General features: G+C 45.6%; 1 protein-coding gene across 2 annotated transcripts in view; it reads right to left on the reverse strand.

Moving 5' to 3' along the window:
* Window positions 1–18,869, reverse strand: part of ASIC1 (acid sensing ion channel subunit 1) — a 485,621-nt gene that overhangs the window by 331,131 nt on the left and 135,621 nt on the right. Inside the window, exon 3 of one of the 2 annotated variants that reach the window (XM_078689128.1) lies at window positions 8,593–8,613. The exons of the other annotated variant lie outside the window; for it this stretch is intronic. Coding sequence (XP_078545254.1) covers window positions 8,593–8,613 — 21 coding nt within the window. The remainder of the gene's footprint in view (window positions 1–8,592; window positions 8,614–18,869) is intronic. 2 annotated transcript variants of the gene reach the window in all.

Below are 18,869 nucleotides of genomic sequence, written 5' to 3' on the forward strand. Positions count from 1 at the left end.
GCAACCATTCCCTACGATTATTCATCACTTGTGGAGTAACGGAAGCCCTGCTCTCGCCTGCTTATCCAGAGGCATGTTCTGGCTAAGCCTGAGCAGTGAACTCCGCTCCGTTCGCGGAGTTTGCAGAGGTTTTCACACACTGTGGAGCTCGGAGAGTTCCGAAAAACTCCGCTCTGTGGAGTGGAGTTTTTTCCCCGCTCATGCTCGCCAATGGTAAGTCGGCGAGCATGAACAAGGAAAATCCAATGCTAGACCACTTCCCAGCAAGGTTTGTCAACGCGGGCAGTCGTGAATGGTTACTACCGCTCGCATTGAGATACCTTCCGTTCGCGTTGAGGAAGCTGCCGCTCGAGTAGAACTTCTACTCAACCTGCAGAAAGAAGCAGCGCCCTCTTGCACTGTGCGAGATGCAGTTTGCGCTTATTTTACAGTGCATGACAAACACCCGGCACTAAAAATCAATGCAAATGGCGTGAGGTAACCCACTGTGGCACTCGCGGATCACCGCGTAGCTTGGTGGAGTTTTTCGTCTCTTCGTGGAGTTTCAATTAGCGGAACTCCGCGAACTCCGTCCATGCTTAGTCTTGGGGTAGGTAGGCTTCAAGCCTGGCCTAAGTTGGTCATTATTTCCAGAATCAACACATTGAGGACAATTGTGAATGGTAATAGTGTCCGACTCTGGTTTTACTTGATCTGTGAACAGCATTCCACAACGTCAACGACAAAACTCTTCATCAGCAACTGTCTCAACAGACCCCCCCCCCCCCCCACAGGTTTTCGTGATTTGCAAAAAAAACTGCTCTTTTGTAAAAATGCAGCAATTTTTACAAAAGTGCTCTGGACAAATCACTTAATCTCCCCGCGACTAACAAAAAAAAAAAAGTTATGTGTCCTTATGTAATGCAACTGGTGCTATGTAAAGCGCTCTGATGTGCAATACCTTCGGTTAAAGTTTGCGCTATATATAACTCCGTAAAGTAAAAAATAAAATAAAAATACAACACCGCCGGTTTGGGTGGAACAGCTTTTAGAAAACAGGGCCTTCAGATCTGGAAAGCCCTTCCCTTTGGATTTAAAGGCTTGTTTACATGTTTTAAAGCGCTGTAATGCTGTTGGGCAAGGTTAGCACAACATAACACTGAAAAAAAGCTGAACCACCTTCTTCTAAAGTTCAGGTGTAAGATCAAAGCTTGGCTTTTCGACGGCCTGTAGTGATACTTTCTTGCCGAACCCTCAGTAACTGCTCTTTATAGAGTACCAAGAGACTATTTTTAGGGTGAATACTGCGTTATTTTAACAACTGTAAAGAAATAGAAACAAAATCTTAAAGTACCTCCCAGAGAGACACTTACATCACCAGTTTGTAATCTAAAATGCTGCTCTGCATGGCTGCTTCCTGTGGGAAAGAGATGCATTCAGGGGTCTTCAATTATGAACATAAAGAATAAAAGAGGCTTGTGGGATTTTTGCTGAGTTTAATATTGGATTTGGACATGTTGTACACAGCATTTTTACTCGACAGGACAGTGCGAATAAAAGGGTTTTCTGCGTCCTCCATTGTACATGGATATAGTGGCAGTGGCCCTGTACACGATTCGCAGATTCACTCACCTGGCTTAGTGAAATGCTGCAAGATTTAAATCTCGATTGGTACCCAGGGCCAGACTGAGAATCAAAACCGGCCCTGGCAAAGTGCTCGGCCAGCCCCCTGGGGTGCGACCGAGCTCTTTGGCGGGGTCGGTTTTCGGCCGATTTTGTTATAGGGCCGATTTTGCAGCTATGCTACAAAAACGGCCCTGTAACAAAAACGGCCCCCAGGGCCCAAAACCGGCCCCCACCCTTGCGACGCACCGGGGGTTTGCCCGGTGACCGCAACGGCCAGTCTGGGCTTGTTGGTACCCTAGCACGTTGGGAAACCCACAACCGGGATAAACTCCTCAAAGGACGTGGAGCTGTAGCCGGAACGCGGAGCTGTAGCCAGGCAACATGAGCCTGTCAGGATGAATGAGGCATTGCAGCTCAGCTGCAATTAGCTGCCAGTTACCTGGAGGTGGGTGTGGCTGTGCTTCAGCTATAGGTGTATAAAAAACCAAGGGCCAGATTGGCTATTCTGACACTCTGGCATTTTCCCAGTGGGCTGCAGGCTAGAGGGCTGCTTACAGATCTGCCATGACTCAGCCAGGCTCCTGCCATGACTTGCTCAAGCCCCTGCCATAACTCAGCCAGGCCCATAATGTGACTAGCTCAAGCCCCTGCCATGACTCAGTCAGGGCCCTTCTGTGATTAGCTCAAGCCCCTGCTAGGACTCAGCAAGGCCCTTGCCATGACTAGCTCAAGCCCCTGCCATGACTAGCTCAAGCCTCTGCTATGAATTAGCCAGGCCCCTGATGTGACTAGCTCAAGCCCCTGTCATGACTTAGCCAGGCCCTTGCCATTACTCAGCCATGCCCCTGTCATGGCTGGCTAAAGCCCCTGCCATGTCTCAGCCATGCCCCTGACGTGACACACTCAGGCTCCTACCATGACTCAGCCATGCCCCTGCTGGGACTAGCTCAAGCCCCTGCCATGACTCAGCCAAGCCCCTGCCATGACTCAGCCAAGCCCCTGCCATGACTCAGCCAGGTCCCTGTCATGACTCAGCCAGGCCCCTGCCATGACTCAGCTAGGCCCCTGCCATGACTCAGCCAAGCCACTGCCATGACTCAGCTAGTCCTCTGTCGTGGCTAGCTCAAGCCCCTGCCATGACTCAGCGAGGCCCCTGCCATGACTAGCTCAAGCCACTGTTATGACTCAGCCAGCCCCCTGCCAGGGCCGGCTTTGGCACTGGTGCTGCCCAGTGTGATAATCATTTTTGCACCCCCCATGACCTCCTCAGATTTCCTCACTACCATCGGGCCAAAGTGCCCCTCGTCTCACATACATTTCAAAGGGTATATTTATGTAGAAATCACACAGCGCAGCAGGTCACCTTGCTGCGCTGCATGATAGGGTAAGGGCAGGAATGCACCATATTTAAAATAATACAGCGCATTCCTGTCTTTTCCCAGCACTAGTGCAGAATGTGCTGCCTAGCGCCAATGCAAGCACTTTTTCTCCTTTCCACAAAGGTGCCTGCATTGTAAGCAAGCTTGTGCTGGTGCAGGAAGGGACACCCTTCCGCCCAAACACAATCCCCTGAAGCATTTTCCTCTTTCTAGGTGTGCTGCAGAATGCAGCCCTCATAGAAAGAGGAAGAAACAAGGAGAAATAAACACATTTCTTCTCATTAATTCTCACCTGGGGAGGTGTAGCACTTTGGCACATTCCCAAGTCTACCACTTATGGTAAATCTGGGAATACATCATAATCCTTGGGAGCTGCGTGGGAACACCCATGGAACGCCTACCCAGGGTAGAGTAACGCAACATAGTTTGCGCTACGCTGCGTTACTCTGGATTTATCAAGCCGCTCAGGGCCATGCAATATAGCCTTGGGTGGCTTGAAAAATCACATTTAGTAGTTGTGTTGCGCTTGCACCCAGCAGGGTAGAACAAAGACGACGCAGCTGCTTCATAAATATGGCCCTTCATTTGTTTCAAAGCACTGATAATGGCTGGCTTTACTAATAAGAATGTATATCTACCCAAACAAACCCTTTTTAGCAACATTAGGAGTAGACAATGAAAGACTGGGGGGAAAAACATGCTGTCCTAACCTATTTTACGCAGTTTGCATGCAGCTCTTTGATGACAGTGCGTAACAGTCACTGTTCTATATTAGGGCTGTATTTTATGAACTGCGGTAAGAAAGGAATCTCTGTGACAAAAGCAGTAATCCACTCAGCTCTACATATAAAATACAGTTCTGTGATCTCCATGGTATGCATTCTTTGTAGCAGGCATAGTAACCCTCTGCGCTACTTTATAGAAAGTCACACTGCCACTAGACAAACTCCAATTTCTCTCTTTCTCTCTAGCAGGAACACAAGAGTTGTCTTGAAATTTTTATTGCTGCCTGAAAGCTGGACGCCTAAGGAATTCTGACGCAGGTGTTTTTAAATCCTAAGCTATTGCTAAACACAGGGACTCCACTGAGGCGACCGCTCCCTCTCCAGGTCATCGCCCAGTGCGGCTGCACCATGACACGCTCAAGCCCCTGCCATGACTAGCTCAAACTCCTGCCATGACTCAGCCAGGCCCCTGCCATGGTTAGCTGAAGCCACTGCCATGACTAAGCCAGGCCCCTGCCTTGACTAGCTCAAACACCTGCCATGACTCAGCCTGGCCCCTGCCAAGATTAGCTCAAACACCTGCCATGACTCAGCCAGGCCCCTGCCATGACTCAGCCAAGCCCCTGCCATGACTCAGCCAGGCCCCTGCCATGACTAGCGCAAGCCCCTGCCATGACTCAGCCAGGCCCCTGCCATAACTCAGCCAAGACCCTGCCATGACTCAGCAAGGCCCCTGCCATGACTCAGCCAGGCCCCTGTTGTGACTAGCTCAAGCCCTTGCCATGACTAAGCCAGGCCCCTGCATGACTAGCTCAAGCCCCTGCCATGACTAAGCCAGGCCCCAGCCGTGACTAGCTCAAGCCCCTGCCATGACTCAGCCAAGCCCCTGCCATGACTCAGCAAGGCCCCTGCCATGACTCAGCCAGGCCCCTGCTGTGACTAGCTCAAGCCCCTGCCATGACTAAGCCAGGCCCCTGCATGACTAGCTCAAGCCCCTGCCATGACTAAGCCAGGCTCCAGCCGTGACTAGCTCAAGTCCCTGCCATGACTCAGACAGGCCCCTGCCTTGATTAGCTCAAGTCCCTGCCAAGACTCAGCCAGGCCATGATTCAGCCAGGCTCCTGCCATGACTCAGCCAGGCCCCTGTAGCCCCATTCTATCACGGCCTCCTGGGGCCTGCTTCTGCTTTGAGCATGTTTTACCAGGGTAGATTTTGGTTTCAAGACTTGCGATGACCATTGTGGAGGGACAGAGGGTTGAAGCAAGTACAGGATGAATATGATATGATTCCGTACAGGATGAATATGATATGATTCCAGTACTCATTACAATCAATTCTAATAAGACTCTTTTGATTCAGGCACAGGCCGGTCACCTCACAGCAACACAAGGTACATTTTTAAAAAAAATTTTGATCCGTTTGAGCTACAAACCATTTTTAGTTAAAATCGTCAGATTATGCAGCAGATTATGTATTATATGGCAAATATGGCCGAGCATAATTATGCAGAAACATTTGCAAACTAGGATATTTTGCCATTCATGTTTGAAATGCTTTTTTTGTGGAAGAAGGAAAGAGGAGTTCTGATGACAGAAACTGCATGGCTTGGAGCAAATTGTTTTGTGATTCCACTTTAAATATATCTGGGACATTCCATAATTGGAAACATATCCCACTTTGTCAATGTATTTTAATGTCAATAACACATATTAAACCTTAAATAAACATATATCCATTGGTTGAATTAAATAACGTGCTACACAATGGCAGGGTGTCTAAATTGCCGTACTACTACCTGTGTTCACTAAATGTACCACAGATTTTCTGTATCATCTCTTGTCTCTAGAACAGTGCCCACCTCTCAGAACCAGCCACAGTTAATGGTCCTCAATAAAACATTCAAACACACAAGTAGAGTGGCATATGAATAGAGACAATGAAACATAATAATTGGAAAAGTCCAAATCACGATGACAGAGACAAAGTATTTCTTTGCGTGGTCGAGTTTCTTTTACTTCTTCAATTCTTGGATTTGGATGCATCTGAGAAGAACGGACTGCCGAACATGGCTCCTGATGATCACGGCGTGACATTTATGCACAACGATTATGGCCGATTAGATATTCGTGACTCTGTATCATTTGCTTCTTGAGACTTGGATGAGACTTTGACTTCCTCTATATCCTTACCCTGGGTTAGCGTCTTGTGTACAATCACTGGATTGGACTACGCCCTGAAGAAGCCCGAATGGGTGAAACGCGTTGGCTGTTTTGTGTAACCTACATGTAGAATACCAATTGAAGAAGTAAAAAGAAACTCAACCACGCAAAGTAATACTTTGTCTCTGTCATTGTGATTTTGTTGCCCTATGTACTTTTCCAATTATTATGTTTTATTGTCTCTATTCATGGGCATCTCTACTTGTGTGTTAGAATTAAATAACGTAATGAACTTTAACTGGTCAGTGAAATGCCAGACAAATACTAAAAATTGGGATGTTTTGCTCGTTCTGGCCACACCTCTGACTCCGCCCAGTGACCCAGTCCTCGGGTTATTCCCATCCTCTGATTCCCTGCCCACAGTTCCCCTACTCCCCCCCCACCCCCCCACTGCGACCACTGTAACGCCCCCCTTGTCTTTATTTATGATGCGGAGATGGGTGGAACTCTTAAGGGAGCTCAGACAGCAGGTCCTTTTCCACAGACCTGGAGAAAATCGGATATGTTAAATTGTAGCGCCTAGAAAGAGTGCCTCGGCTCCTGAAAATATTGTCTAATCCGCCCAGAGGGACAGGCACAGATTGTGTTTTTTAACTGTTGCTTTCTTTCCAATTACAAGCCACCGTAAACCCCTCCTCATCCACGAATTCTTCCTAAAGGCAGATCCCAAAGTTGGATAGCTTTAAGTGGATGGATTGAAAAGCCGCTGTCTCCATGGCAACCAAAGCTGGTTTGTAGTATATGGGCATCACTGCCAACACCTGCCGCAGCGCTGGGAGGAAGGGGGGTAGGGGGGGAGAGACGGGATGGAGAGGACGGGGTGGGGGGGGGGGGGCAAGGTGAGGAAGGAACAGGATAAGGAAAGAATGGTAAGATGGGCAGAGCACTAGGGCGTGGAAGAGGGGGATGGGGAAATAAAGACCCACGGTAAGGGGAGATGAAGGAACAGGATGAATAGAGCAGGGTGTTGGTGGAGGGCCAAGATGGGGACGAAGGGCGAAGGTAAGGACGGGGGGGGGGGGGTGAAATGAGGAAGAGAGGCACGAAATGAGGAAAACGGAAGGACCAGGTGGAGAGAGGTGAAGGTGAGCTGTGAAGGGGCAAGATTCAGAAAGGGGCAGGAAGACACGTGAGTCTGACAAGAATGTGGCAGGTTTGGAAGCGCCAGGGCAGGACAACTAGAAGACAAGCATCAGAGAGCAATAGAACAGAATAGGGGGGGCAGAGTGGTGGGACAGAGCAAGAGGGCAGTATAAGGGAGAAGGCAGGATGGGGCGGAGGAGCAGGACAAGAGGGGGAGAGCGCCAGGGTGGAGAAGGATATGGAGGGGGCAGCGCGGAGAGGGTGGGCAGGATGAGGGAATGGGACAGGCTGCTGGACTGTGGAAAAAGGATGGGGGGTGTTGGGGGAGGAAGAGAGGCTGAGCCTGGCCAGAAGAGGCGGGAAAAGGGAGTTGTGCTAGAATCTAGATGGGGACAGGATGGCAAAGGGACAGGAATGAAGATAGGGACAGCAAGTAGGAATGGTACATGATGGCAAAGGGGAAGGAATGAAGATAGGGACAGCAAGGAGGAAAGGGACCGGATGGGAAAGGGACAGTGAGGAAAAAGGGGACCAGGAAGTAGACAAGAGTATGAGGAGAGGGAGAAGATGGAGGAGTGAAAAGAACTTGGCAGGTGCGGAGAGCATTCGAGAAGTGAGAAAGTACCAGGAAGAGGAGAGAATAACAAAATGGAGAAAGGGGGAAGTACGAAAGGGAGAGCTGCGAGAAAGGGGAGGAGAGAGGACAAAGGAGTCCTCATGAGAATAACACATAAAGGAGGGAAATGTTATGATTGTGGTGCACAACGTCAGATTGTATTAAAAGAAAAAATATAAAAAAATAGAAGTGCATGATACCAGTTCATGAAAAGCAGAACCTGATGGTGAAATAAAGAGGTGAACTACGGTTGAAAGGAAGGATTAAATGCGGCCTGCTGATGAAATGTAGAGCCATGGTTTTGTTGGTGTAATGATGAGTCCATTGCTCTGACTGGTAAAAAATAGAGTCGAGGGGCCAAGAGAAGTTCATGAGGCTTACTGTGTAACATCAGAGTCTCTGGGGCCTCTCGATGAAAGGGAGAGCCACTGGGGCCTGTCTATGAAAAGTGGAGTCAATAAGGCCTGCCTATGAAGGGAGAGCCCATAAGGCTCACATGAAATCAACAATCCTTTGGGTCTGCCCGATAAAAGGAACATTCGATTGGGCTAATCGATGGAAGTGAGAGGCAACGGGGTTTCCTATGAAATGAGCGAGCCCTTAAAGCTTACTGATGAATGAAAACAAAATCTATGGCATCTCAGTCTAAGGGGGCTCTGTCAAGCGTATGTCATACAGGTGAAGTGATATTCGATTTCTGATTTGCCTTTGCGCTCTCTTTAAGCACACATGTGCTCACATGCACCTGGTATAAAATCAAGCAAAGGCAGGCCCAGGCCCCTTCTCCCCTTAGCTGCCAAAGTAGCAGCATGTAAGGTTATTTGCCAACCAAAATATCGCTTGACTCAAATATTGGACCCTAACTATTGTTTACGACAATATACCCCATTGGACCAAAAGTTCCTAGTCGATGCTCTAGAGGTCACCAGAGGGCACCAGTGGTCCCTGGCTGATGAAGGGCAACAGAGGCAACTTGCAGAGGTTGCTGTGCACCAAATACCCCTACTAGTTGCTTTTGGACACCTGAGGCAGCTGGCAGTTGCCCCTGTCAGGTGTTGTAGACAGCTAGCAGTCCATGTCAGCTGTTCGAGGATATCTGTGGTCCGTACCATATGTTGAAGCACACCTACCTTCAGTGCCGCAAAGGCGGAGGAGAGTTACCCACTGTCTTGAAGCAGTAAAAGAGAGGAAAAATTCAAATTAAAATAATGTAATGTTATTATCATTTTATTTTGTCCTCCTGGTGCTGCAGCTTTGCGTGAGGGGCGGGACTGCAGAGCAGTGGAGGCGTGGTAGAACCCTCCTAAGTGCACAATGACAGTTTGGCAGGCCCTCTCTGCCGCCCAAATCAGTCATGCACACGTTTCCTGTTCTCCATGCAGGCTGCATTACGGCCTGCATGGAGAACATGCCCAGGCTCCCAGTCAGCGTCTGAGCACCGAAACACAGCGCTCAGACCAATCACAACACTGCTAAGGCAGCGCTGTGATTGGTTGACTGGAAGCCTGGGTGTGCTTCCTGTTTCTGGAGTCAGACACAGGAGAGCATGAGCAGAGAAGGGGAACCGGGAAGAAAGGTAAGTGTTTCGTTTTTCAACATTGTGACCCGCACCCCGTAATACTACCCCCCCCGTGCCTGCCCTGCCACCAGCACGCTGTGCCAGCCGCGACTGCCTACGTTCACAGGTAGATGTAGCAAAGCCGAGGTCACTGCCCAACAGTGATGGCCATCAGAGGTGTTGGAAGAACAACATTACGCTGAGGTGGTGATGACAAAACCAGTAAATGGTTTTGAAAAGGCTTTGGGCGGCGGGAAGGCACAATACTGATGTGCAAGCAAAGGTAAAGACGAAGACAAAACAAAGCCTGTGAAGGAAAAGCAGAAAGCAAACAGGCAAGGGGGATTGGCATGGCCACGCTCGTCAAATGTCTATTTCTGCTTCCATATTAAATTTCATTTGTATTTAACGGCCTGGAACCCTTTGGACCCACAGAACAATAATGCCACTTTATGGGTGGACGAGAGGGCTGAGCTGGTTGATTGCTTCAATAATGTTGCATCTGGAGCACTGAGGCCTTTCCGCCTTTGGAGGGGATCCACAGGGGACCATAAATGTGGATTTGTTATTTTTAATCACATCTATTGAACCACTGCTGCCTGCCCCAAGCACTGACTGCTGGTACCCTGCTCCTTTAACATGTGGTGACAATGTCTGCTTGGTTGTTTGAAAGGCACTGGTCAGTTTTTCCATGTATATTACACAGTGGCAGTCACCACGGTGTAGTTATGGTTCAGCCACACTTTCTATTGAAAAGGCTTTTTATGATATGTCTATAACTTTAGATTCATGGATGGATCTCCAAGAAATGTAGCAATCTCTTGGAGCAGTCAGCTAAAGCCCATCAAGCCAGATTTTGTGCAGATCCATGTAGGGCAAACAAAGTTAAGGAGGGGAGGGAAAATGGCATGTCCCCCGTTTTTACTCTGATAGGAAATTTTGCTTGCAACTATAACCAAAACAGTTGAACAGATTTGTACCAAACCTGTCTGACCTTTACTCTTACAACTTGCTTTGCTTTTGCTTTGGTTTATACCCAGTCAGTCATTTTTGAGATGTTAGCATTTAAAAAAGATACTGGGTGGGCATGAAAGGGTTAACACCTTTGTACATCCTGCCAGTTTCAAGTGGAGTATTCGCTGATCCGATCTGTGGCTATCTGAAAATCCCAAATGTTTGAAAATAAAGGTATACGCTTGGATGAGGGAGCCTTTTCTCTTGTCATCCAATTTAGATCTGAAGTTCCAAAGTTGGCATCACAGATCTGAGCGCTCTGAAAAATTGGTCTTGCTACCACCATTTCAGGACATGGAGCACAGTCCCCGTAGCTTTGAAAAACAAGCATTTGCAATGCAATAGGTCTCGCTTTTAAGCCATTGGCACGTAAATGTGAGATCTATTGCATTGCAAATGTTTGTTTAATTTTAAAACTGCTCAATTTTATTTATTTTTCATGTTGAGCGCAGCGTCTACTTCTGGGACACTGCTCCCTGTTTAATTTTTTTTGGTTTGTTTATTTATTTTTTAACTTTAAAACCAAGCGCGGCGTCGCTTCAAGGACACCACGCTTGGTTTCTTTCTTTATTTTTTAACTTTAACACTCAGCGGGGCACCCGCTTCAAGGCCACAGCACTAGGTTTCTTTTGTTTTTAAAGGTTATTACTGAGCGCGGTGTCCTTGAAGCGGGTGCCCCGCTGAGTGTTAAAGTTAAAAAATAAATAAAGATACCAAGCGCGGTGTCCTTGAAGCGACGCCACGCTTAGTTTTAAAGTTAAAAAATAAATAAACAAACCAAAAAAATGTAAACAGGAAGCAGTGTCCCAGAAGTGGATGCTGCGCTCAACATGAAAAATAAATAAAATTGAAAATGATCGCGGTGTCTTTAAAGGGGGCGCAGCGATCATTATGCATATCCCCAAAAAAGCAGCCGCCATTGATCCAATTGCCAATAGCAAAAATAGTGCTCACCCCCTTGATAAAGCAGGCTGTGTAACGAGCCAAGTAAAAGGTCCAGTTGTTATGGTCCGTAACAAATGGAGACAAGACAGTACCAAGGCAGGACTAACAAGCCCATTTATGAATCAGAAGTCACCATTTAAGAAGGACAATGACAAAGCCAATGACAAATATGAGAGGAGAGTGGGTGGGGCTTCTAGTGCATACCCTAATACAGCATACCTCGCAGAGCGAGCAGCGCGTGCGCGCTGCTGGTAGGCTCGACATAAAAATTCAAAGGGCCCATAAGGTGGCAGAGGGGCCGACTGTGACTCCAGGCCTTATTGGAGGGACCCTCAACGGACCCGCAGGGTTTAAATGAGAGAAAATGATTAAATGATTCACAGTGTTTTTGGGATACGTGATACCATGACAACTAAAATGGCATCTATGGTCCGCAGTACCAGTCTCCTTACTACGGAACCTTGGCTCCACTTTAGAAATCAAGGTACCCAAAATCCCAAAAAGGATACAGGGAAAGAGCAAGCTTCATGCCTGAGTAATATAAACTCAGAGACGCTTGACCAAGCCATGCCTCACCATTTGGGGGTTTCCGATCATGGGCTCGGAAATATGGACCCCGCAGGTGAGTCATGGGTCATAGAAGCTGGTCTGGGTTAGTGGAACTCATCAGCAGCATCGGGGCCACAAACCCAGTCATAGAATCCTTGAATCCCAAAAGGATTTTTATAAAAGCAGAACCCCGTACTGTGGGATAACTACCATGTTATGTTATGTTATGTTATATGAAATTTGTATAGCTCGCGAATACCCGTAGGTGTCTTGGCGCTTTCGGTACTCCTTACTAAATTTCAGACCACTAAAGGACCTAGAATAGCCATGTCTTCAATTGCTTCCTAAACGCAAGGTGGATCGGTATTTCCCTCAAATAGCGAGGGAGAGAGTTCCATTCTTTAGAGGTGTTGTAGCTAAAGCTACGTCCTCCCCAATTCCCCTTTCTTATTCTGGTCATAGGTATCAAGTGAGAATTGGAGGATCTAAGAGATCTATTTGGGGTACACCATTTAAAAAGATGGGCTGTGGAGGTTGGCTGCCTGTGACAGGCTGAGTGCAGGTCCTGGCCACAGGCCAAGCCCAGTTGCCAACCCCAACTTTGCACGGCCAAAGGCCTGCAGCAGTCAACCACCCTCATCAAAACTGATTAGGAATTCCTATATGGTAACACTTCATCAAGCATAGACAGATTCCCAATCAATGCTCATATCTCACAACCTCACACGTGATGCGGTACTATATTTATTTTGAATGAACGATATATCCATTTGCCTGTTAGGCATTGGCAGTCACCACTGGGTAGTTATAGTTAGGTCAACTGTTGCATATGAAAAGCGGTTTCTGTGTTGCTAATAACTTTGGTCCCGTTTGACGAGTTTCCATGAAACTTTCCAAAAAGGTGCTACTTTTTCACTAGTTTGTGCTTGAAATGTTTTGGGGTGATCCATCGAGTAGGGGCTGAAAAAAAGGGGGGCCCGAAAACACTAAGGGCCAGATGTAGGTAATTTTATTTTACCACCTCTGAAATACCGAATCATAAGAAGTGGTAAAATAGAAGTACCGAGATGTAGGTAAATCCAGATGTGCATTTACCGAATCGGTAAAATTCGGTATTTACCGATTCGGTAAATACCGACCGGTAATGCCCATTCATTCCTATGGGCTTTGAAGCCCATAGGAATGTATGGGCATTACCGATTCGGTAATTACCGAATCGGTAAATACCGAATTTCACAAGGGTGCAGGGGGTGTCACTTTGACACCCTCTAGCACCCCCAAAACGGGTTCGGGTGCCATGTGGCAGGCATACCTGCCCTAAGGGCAGGTCTGCCTGTCATATGGCACAGGTGTGCATGCACACATGTGCATGCACACCGGAATCGGTATTTTACCATCAGATAGGATTTGATGGTAAAATACCGATTCGGTAAGGCTTGTGGGACTCAGAAGAGTCCCACCTACATCTCAATTTTACAGATTCGGTAAAAATACAGACTCGGTATTTTACAGAATCGGTAAATTTACCGATCGGTAAATTTACCGATTCTGTAAAATTGAGTGACCTACATCTCAAATTCCAAATACCGGTCGGTAACGGCCGAATTCGGCCGTTACCGACCGGTAATTGGCCACCTACATCTGGCCCTAATTCCCTAGGTATTTTCCATAGATATCTGTAAGAAGTGCTACCACAAGAACTGCAGAATGGAATTACACCACATTTGGCAGGAAGCTAGATCTTGGTCCACAGATTGTTTTTTTTTTGTGATTTGATGTAAATCTGTTCAGTAGTTTTTTAGAAATTAAGGGTAAAAAATATTTGTATATCTGGAAGGTTGGTTCAGTGAGAGGCTCAAGAGACTCACGCAGTAGAGCCAGTTTAAAAATGGAGCATTCTGATTTGCCTAGGGAGCTTTTTTCCCCTCTTTTTCCCTTAGCTCAATTAGCTCCCGCGAGAGACAGGCTCCCATGGGAGCGAGTGCTCTGAATGACTGCCAGCAATATGAGAAAAATGTTACTGGCAACCATTACAGGACTCAGGGACTTAGTCCCCTGTCCTGAAGTAGTAAATACAAAGAATATAAGTGGGCAGGGTAAGGATATCCTACCCCTCCAGGCCCCATGAGGGGGACCTGTAGAGAGCCCCTCTGGCTAAAATAAATACAAAATCGGTAATTTTTGCCACGATCCCCTAGAACTCCTGCGGGATTGAAAAAAACCCTACCCAAAATGCAGGCCCGTGCTGGATTAATTAATTAATTAAAGGGAGAAGCAGTGGCATAACTAAGCTTAAGGTGACCCCCCTGCAAAAAAACATGAAGGGCTCAGCCCTCTGGACTCAACCAGGAGCTCACGGATCAGGGTATTGTGCCGAGGGGGCCCCCTGGAGCTCAGCCCCCCTTCGGGGCTGCGTGGTCCTATGTTACGCCACTGAGGAGAAGGTGCGTGGCCCCCTCCCCGAGCCATGGGGCTGACACTTACAGAAAAGGGGAGGGGGGCATGCAGCCCCTCTCCCAGAGCCTTGAAAAGATCCTGGGGAACCCATCGCCCAGGGCTTTCAACTTTACAAAAACGAAAGGGGGCCTGCGGCTCCCCTCCAGAGTCATTAATGGCCCCAGGGACCCCATTCCCCGGGGCTGTCTCACAACAGCTTCCCTGCCCACACTGGCATGGGAAGGGAAACTTGTCTTTGCTCCCATCTGGCAGCAGCATTTTCAAAACTCCTGCAAAATGGGAGCAAACAAAAAGTCTGCTCCCGGCGGGTGGGAGCTTTAAAAATGCTCCCGTCAGCTGAGAGAAGAGTTGTATTCTGTGTCCCTGCCAGCACTGATGAGGACAGGGAAGTTAGTTGAATATGTCAGTATCAACATTAATGTTTTGAACACAAAAAAACACAGAAATCCACTTGCGCCCCCGCCATGCACTGCTTATGACCTCACATATGGCATCTCTAATGACGTTCTTTGACATAATTTCTGACATCGTTGACAACATCTCAAATAACATCATTGATGACATCATCCAATGATTATGTTAGTTTGCTTTATAGTTTACATAGTGGGGAGTAGCTACCATATTTCTTTTTAACCTAATTTTGTACCGTCTATGTCCAGCTAATGAGTGTGTTTACAAAACGTATGCGATCCTAATGCATTATAAGCAGGGCTCCCGGTTTTATGGTATTGATTTTTTTAACATTTCCGTCTGTATTTATCCATATTTATTTTTTGGCCATTTTATCAGTATTTATCCATATTTATTTTGTGTTTGGCGTAAAAATTAAGTTGTAAAACTGTACATTTCCATATCTATTTAACTATTCGACAGGCACTCATACTTTGATGTCTGTCATGTTTTCACTATTTAAGCTACCAAATATTACATACTAACGCAACCACAGGAAAAAATATTAGCATTATACCACAAATGCATGTTGACAAATGCCATTATTTAAAGAAATGTCATCCTGTTTTTTCATTTTCCATGCTGTCTATCTGCTCAGTTGTTGGGTTATAATGCATGAAAGACAGCACGGAGGTTCATTCAAAGCACATTTTTCTGTATTTATCCCCCTATAAAAATAAATGCGTACAGAAAACACATTGTTTTCTGTCTGTATTTATCTGTAAAAATCTGCAAAAACAGAAAACAGGGATCCTTAATTATAAGTGTGTAGAGGTGTTGAACATGTTATAAAACTTTGTATAGAAGAGTAACTCTGTGTGCAGGTGATAGTTGATCACTGGTGTTCAGCATGTTCCATACAAGTGTTTTGAATCTGCAGAAAAAGTTTCCAACAGGGCAAAGATTCTAGGTAGTAGATACTAAGTATTGCAAACAACTCTGCTAATTATAACTGGTGATTTTCTGTGTTTCTTCAGTTCAAAGCATTAATGGCGACACTGACATATTCAACTAACTATAATGCTGCTTCAACCTTTGTTTTTTCAGTGATATATATATATATATATATATATATATATATATATATATATATATATATATATATATATATATATATATATATATATATATATATATATATATATATATATATATATATATGGAAGAATGCTCCATCTGGGAACCAGAGAGCCGTGGATGTTGGCACACTGACCGGCGGAGCTTGCTTGTAGTTTCAATGTCCCACATACAGCAATAATAGCGCGTTCTCAGGCAAAGACACAGTGGTATGGGCAAAAAAAGATGTATTCCTTCATAAACCTCACGTGATGCGTTTTGACTGTCCTACGGCCTTGTTCATCTATATATATATATATATATATATATATATATATATATATATATAATGAACAGCAAACGGGCCCGGGAGGAACAAGCGACCCAGGGGTGTTTATTTTTGGAGGAATAGGAACGTTGTGTCTACTAAAGTAATACAAAGGACTACATCATCCATAATCCTTTACTGCGACACGCCCTGGTGGGCGGTATTTTACAATTCAAGACACCTGAGAAATAAAAGTGCAAGAGTTCCTGCCCCAGTACGCCTGGCCTGTGAACAAGGGGAATGGATGCCAGAAACGCGTAAGGCGGAAAGGCGAAAGATTGCTTTCATCCCCGCGCCCTGTTATGCTGTTGCAAGCTGGAAATTAAAGGGTGAAAAATAGTGTTGAGTGGGTGTCTTCATTTGCAGTGGGCACCTTCGTTTGGAATATATGTGGCCTGCCACGGTCACAAAGACATCCGACCACTCGTGAGCGGGTCCTTCTGTCTGGTGTCAATCCAGACACAACAAAGGAGCAACATACCATCCAGGGAGGCGCAAAATTAACAGCAAATGGGCCCGGGAGGAACAAGCGACCCAGGGGGTGTTTATTTTTGGAGGAATAGGAAAGTTGCGTCTACTAAAGTAATACAAAGGACTACATCATCCATAATCCTTTACTGCGACACACCCAGGTGGGCGGTATTTTACAATTCAAGACACCCGAGAGATAAAAGTGCAAGAGTTCCTGCCCCAGTACGCCTGGCCTGTGAACAAGGGGAATAGATCCCTGAAACACGTAAGGCGGAAAGGCTGCTTTCATCCTCGCGCCCTTTTATGCTTTTGCAAGCTGGAAATTAAAAGGTGAAAAATAGTGTTAAGTGGGTGTCTTCATTTGCAGTGGGCATCTTCGTTTGGAAGATATATATATATATATATAAACTTCTCCCTTCACGGACGAAGAACAAAGGACACAGCGGGGCTTCATAGGCTGCTTTTATTTGGAGATGAGGCATGACCGGTTTCGGCAAATAGCCTTCTTCAAATGCCACAGTCCAAAAGCATGCTTCCCACTCAGAATCTTTATGTAGGCTCCTCCTTCCCAGTGGTAGGGGGCTCACCTGCACCGGATTTCTCTTGCACGCGCCAATAACAAGGACTACCAGTCCCAAAATGCAGCATGTAAGTATCCAGTGCAATGAGAAAACGCAGCAAAATTTCGAAATAATATCAACCTTATGTCCCCTTCTTTTAGCCACCGACCTCACAAGAAAACAAGTTCGGAGACGCAGGTGCAGTGACGGCATCTCTCCAAGCAGTCTTGGCCCGCTGTACCACAGCAGCTTCTCGGCACTTGGAGGTTTCGGTAGCGGGTCACGGAAGGTCCGATACCTCGGCATAACAGCAAAACAGGATTTCCCATGTATCTGAGACCGCTTGATGAAAGGGTCCTTTGTGCGCACCACATGCAGCGTGCTAACATATATATATATATATATATATATATATATATATATATATATATATACACATATATATATATATATATATATATATATATATATACAAAGAGGATCCCTGCGAATACTGCAGAAAAGACGAGCCACTCCGGTTTGCAATTGTGAATTTTGCGGGTTTATTCAGCAAATAAACGACGCGTTTCGATCTCAACCGAGATATAAAATTATATGCCGCCACCGTCGAGGAACATTCGGACACTCCAGGATGCTTACTAAAGTTTAATGCATGAGAGTGTAGCCTCACCAACGCATTTTCGCCTGTTGCCTTTTTTGACAGATTTGTCTCTGTGACATGTGTGTGTATATATATATATATATATATATATATATATATATATATATATATATATATATATATATATATATTCACTGAAAAAACCATAGGTTATAGACCATATATAGTTAGGAATTAGCATTTACAAAACCTTATTTTACTCACACAAAACCATTGAAATTCCATATATAGTTAGTTGCACTAACTATATATCGCGCACCCGCAATCCACTGCTGATGATGTCACATATTACATCATTCATGACATGGTCAGTGACATCACTGATGACATCACTGATGACATCTCAAATGACATCACTGATGACATCACTGATGACAACATCCAGTGACTGTATGTTTCTGTAAAGTTAAAATATGTCTTACATATTGAAGAATGAGTGGATGTATAAGTGTCTGGATGAAGGATTTAGTAGGTGCATGACTGACTGTATAAGTGAGTGGTTAAATGTGTCTCACTGAGTGCATGGGTTAGTGACTGAACTGTGTTAATTTGTGCATCATTATGTTTGTTGTTCTGTAAACTGCTGCAAGTGTTGATCATTAGCTATATGAGTAAGTATATGGATTATTGATTGGTTGCTCAAGTATTTGTATGGGAGACTGAGTGTGTGTGTGGGTGTCTGGGAGGTGTATGACTCTGTGCATAGATGTGTGAGCAGTTGATTCACTAGATGTATGGGTTCAAAAGTGCATGTGGAAACAGCTGTATGGGCGGTTGACTGTGTGCATGAGTGTATTGGTGAGTGAATGGATATCTCAGTGCTACATGTCAAAGTAAGTACATATGTAAAACACAGTACATGTGATAGTTGACATATATAAATAACTGTGCATAAGAGCCAGTGAATGTGTGAGTGGCTGTATGGATTATTGTGAACTTGTATCAGGGATTGTATAACAGAGTACATTTGTGTTATTATATGTTTCAATAAGTAAGGTGTGTATAACTATATAGTTGAGGAAATGGAGGTGTGATTGATTCTTTGCAAGACTGACTAGGTGTGTGAGTAACTCCATGGATGAGTGACAGTCTGTGAGTGTCTGTTTACACTGAGTGTATCTTCGGTTATATTAGAGTCTGAAGAGGTTCATCGTATCATCACATGAATGATGTCATCAGTGATGTGATCAGT

Source organism: Lissotriton helveticus, chromosome 1_1 (genome assembly GCF_964261635.1).
Source record: "Lissotriton helveticus chromosome 1_1, aLisHel1.1, whole genome shotgun sequence".
NCBI lineage: Eukaryota > Metazoa > Chordata > Amphibia > Caudata > Salamandridae > Lissotriton > Lissotriton helveticus.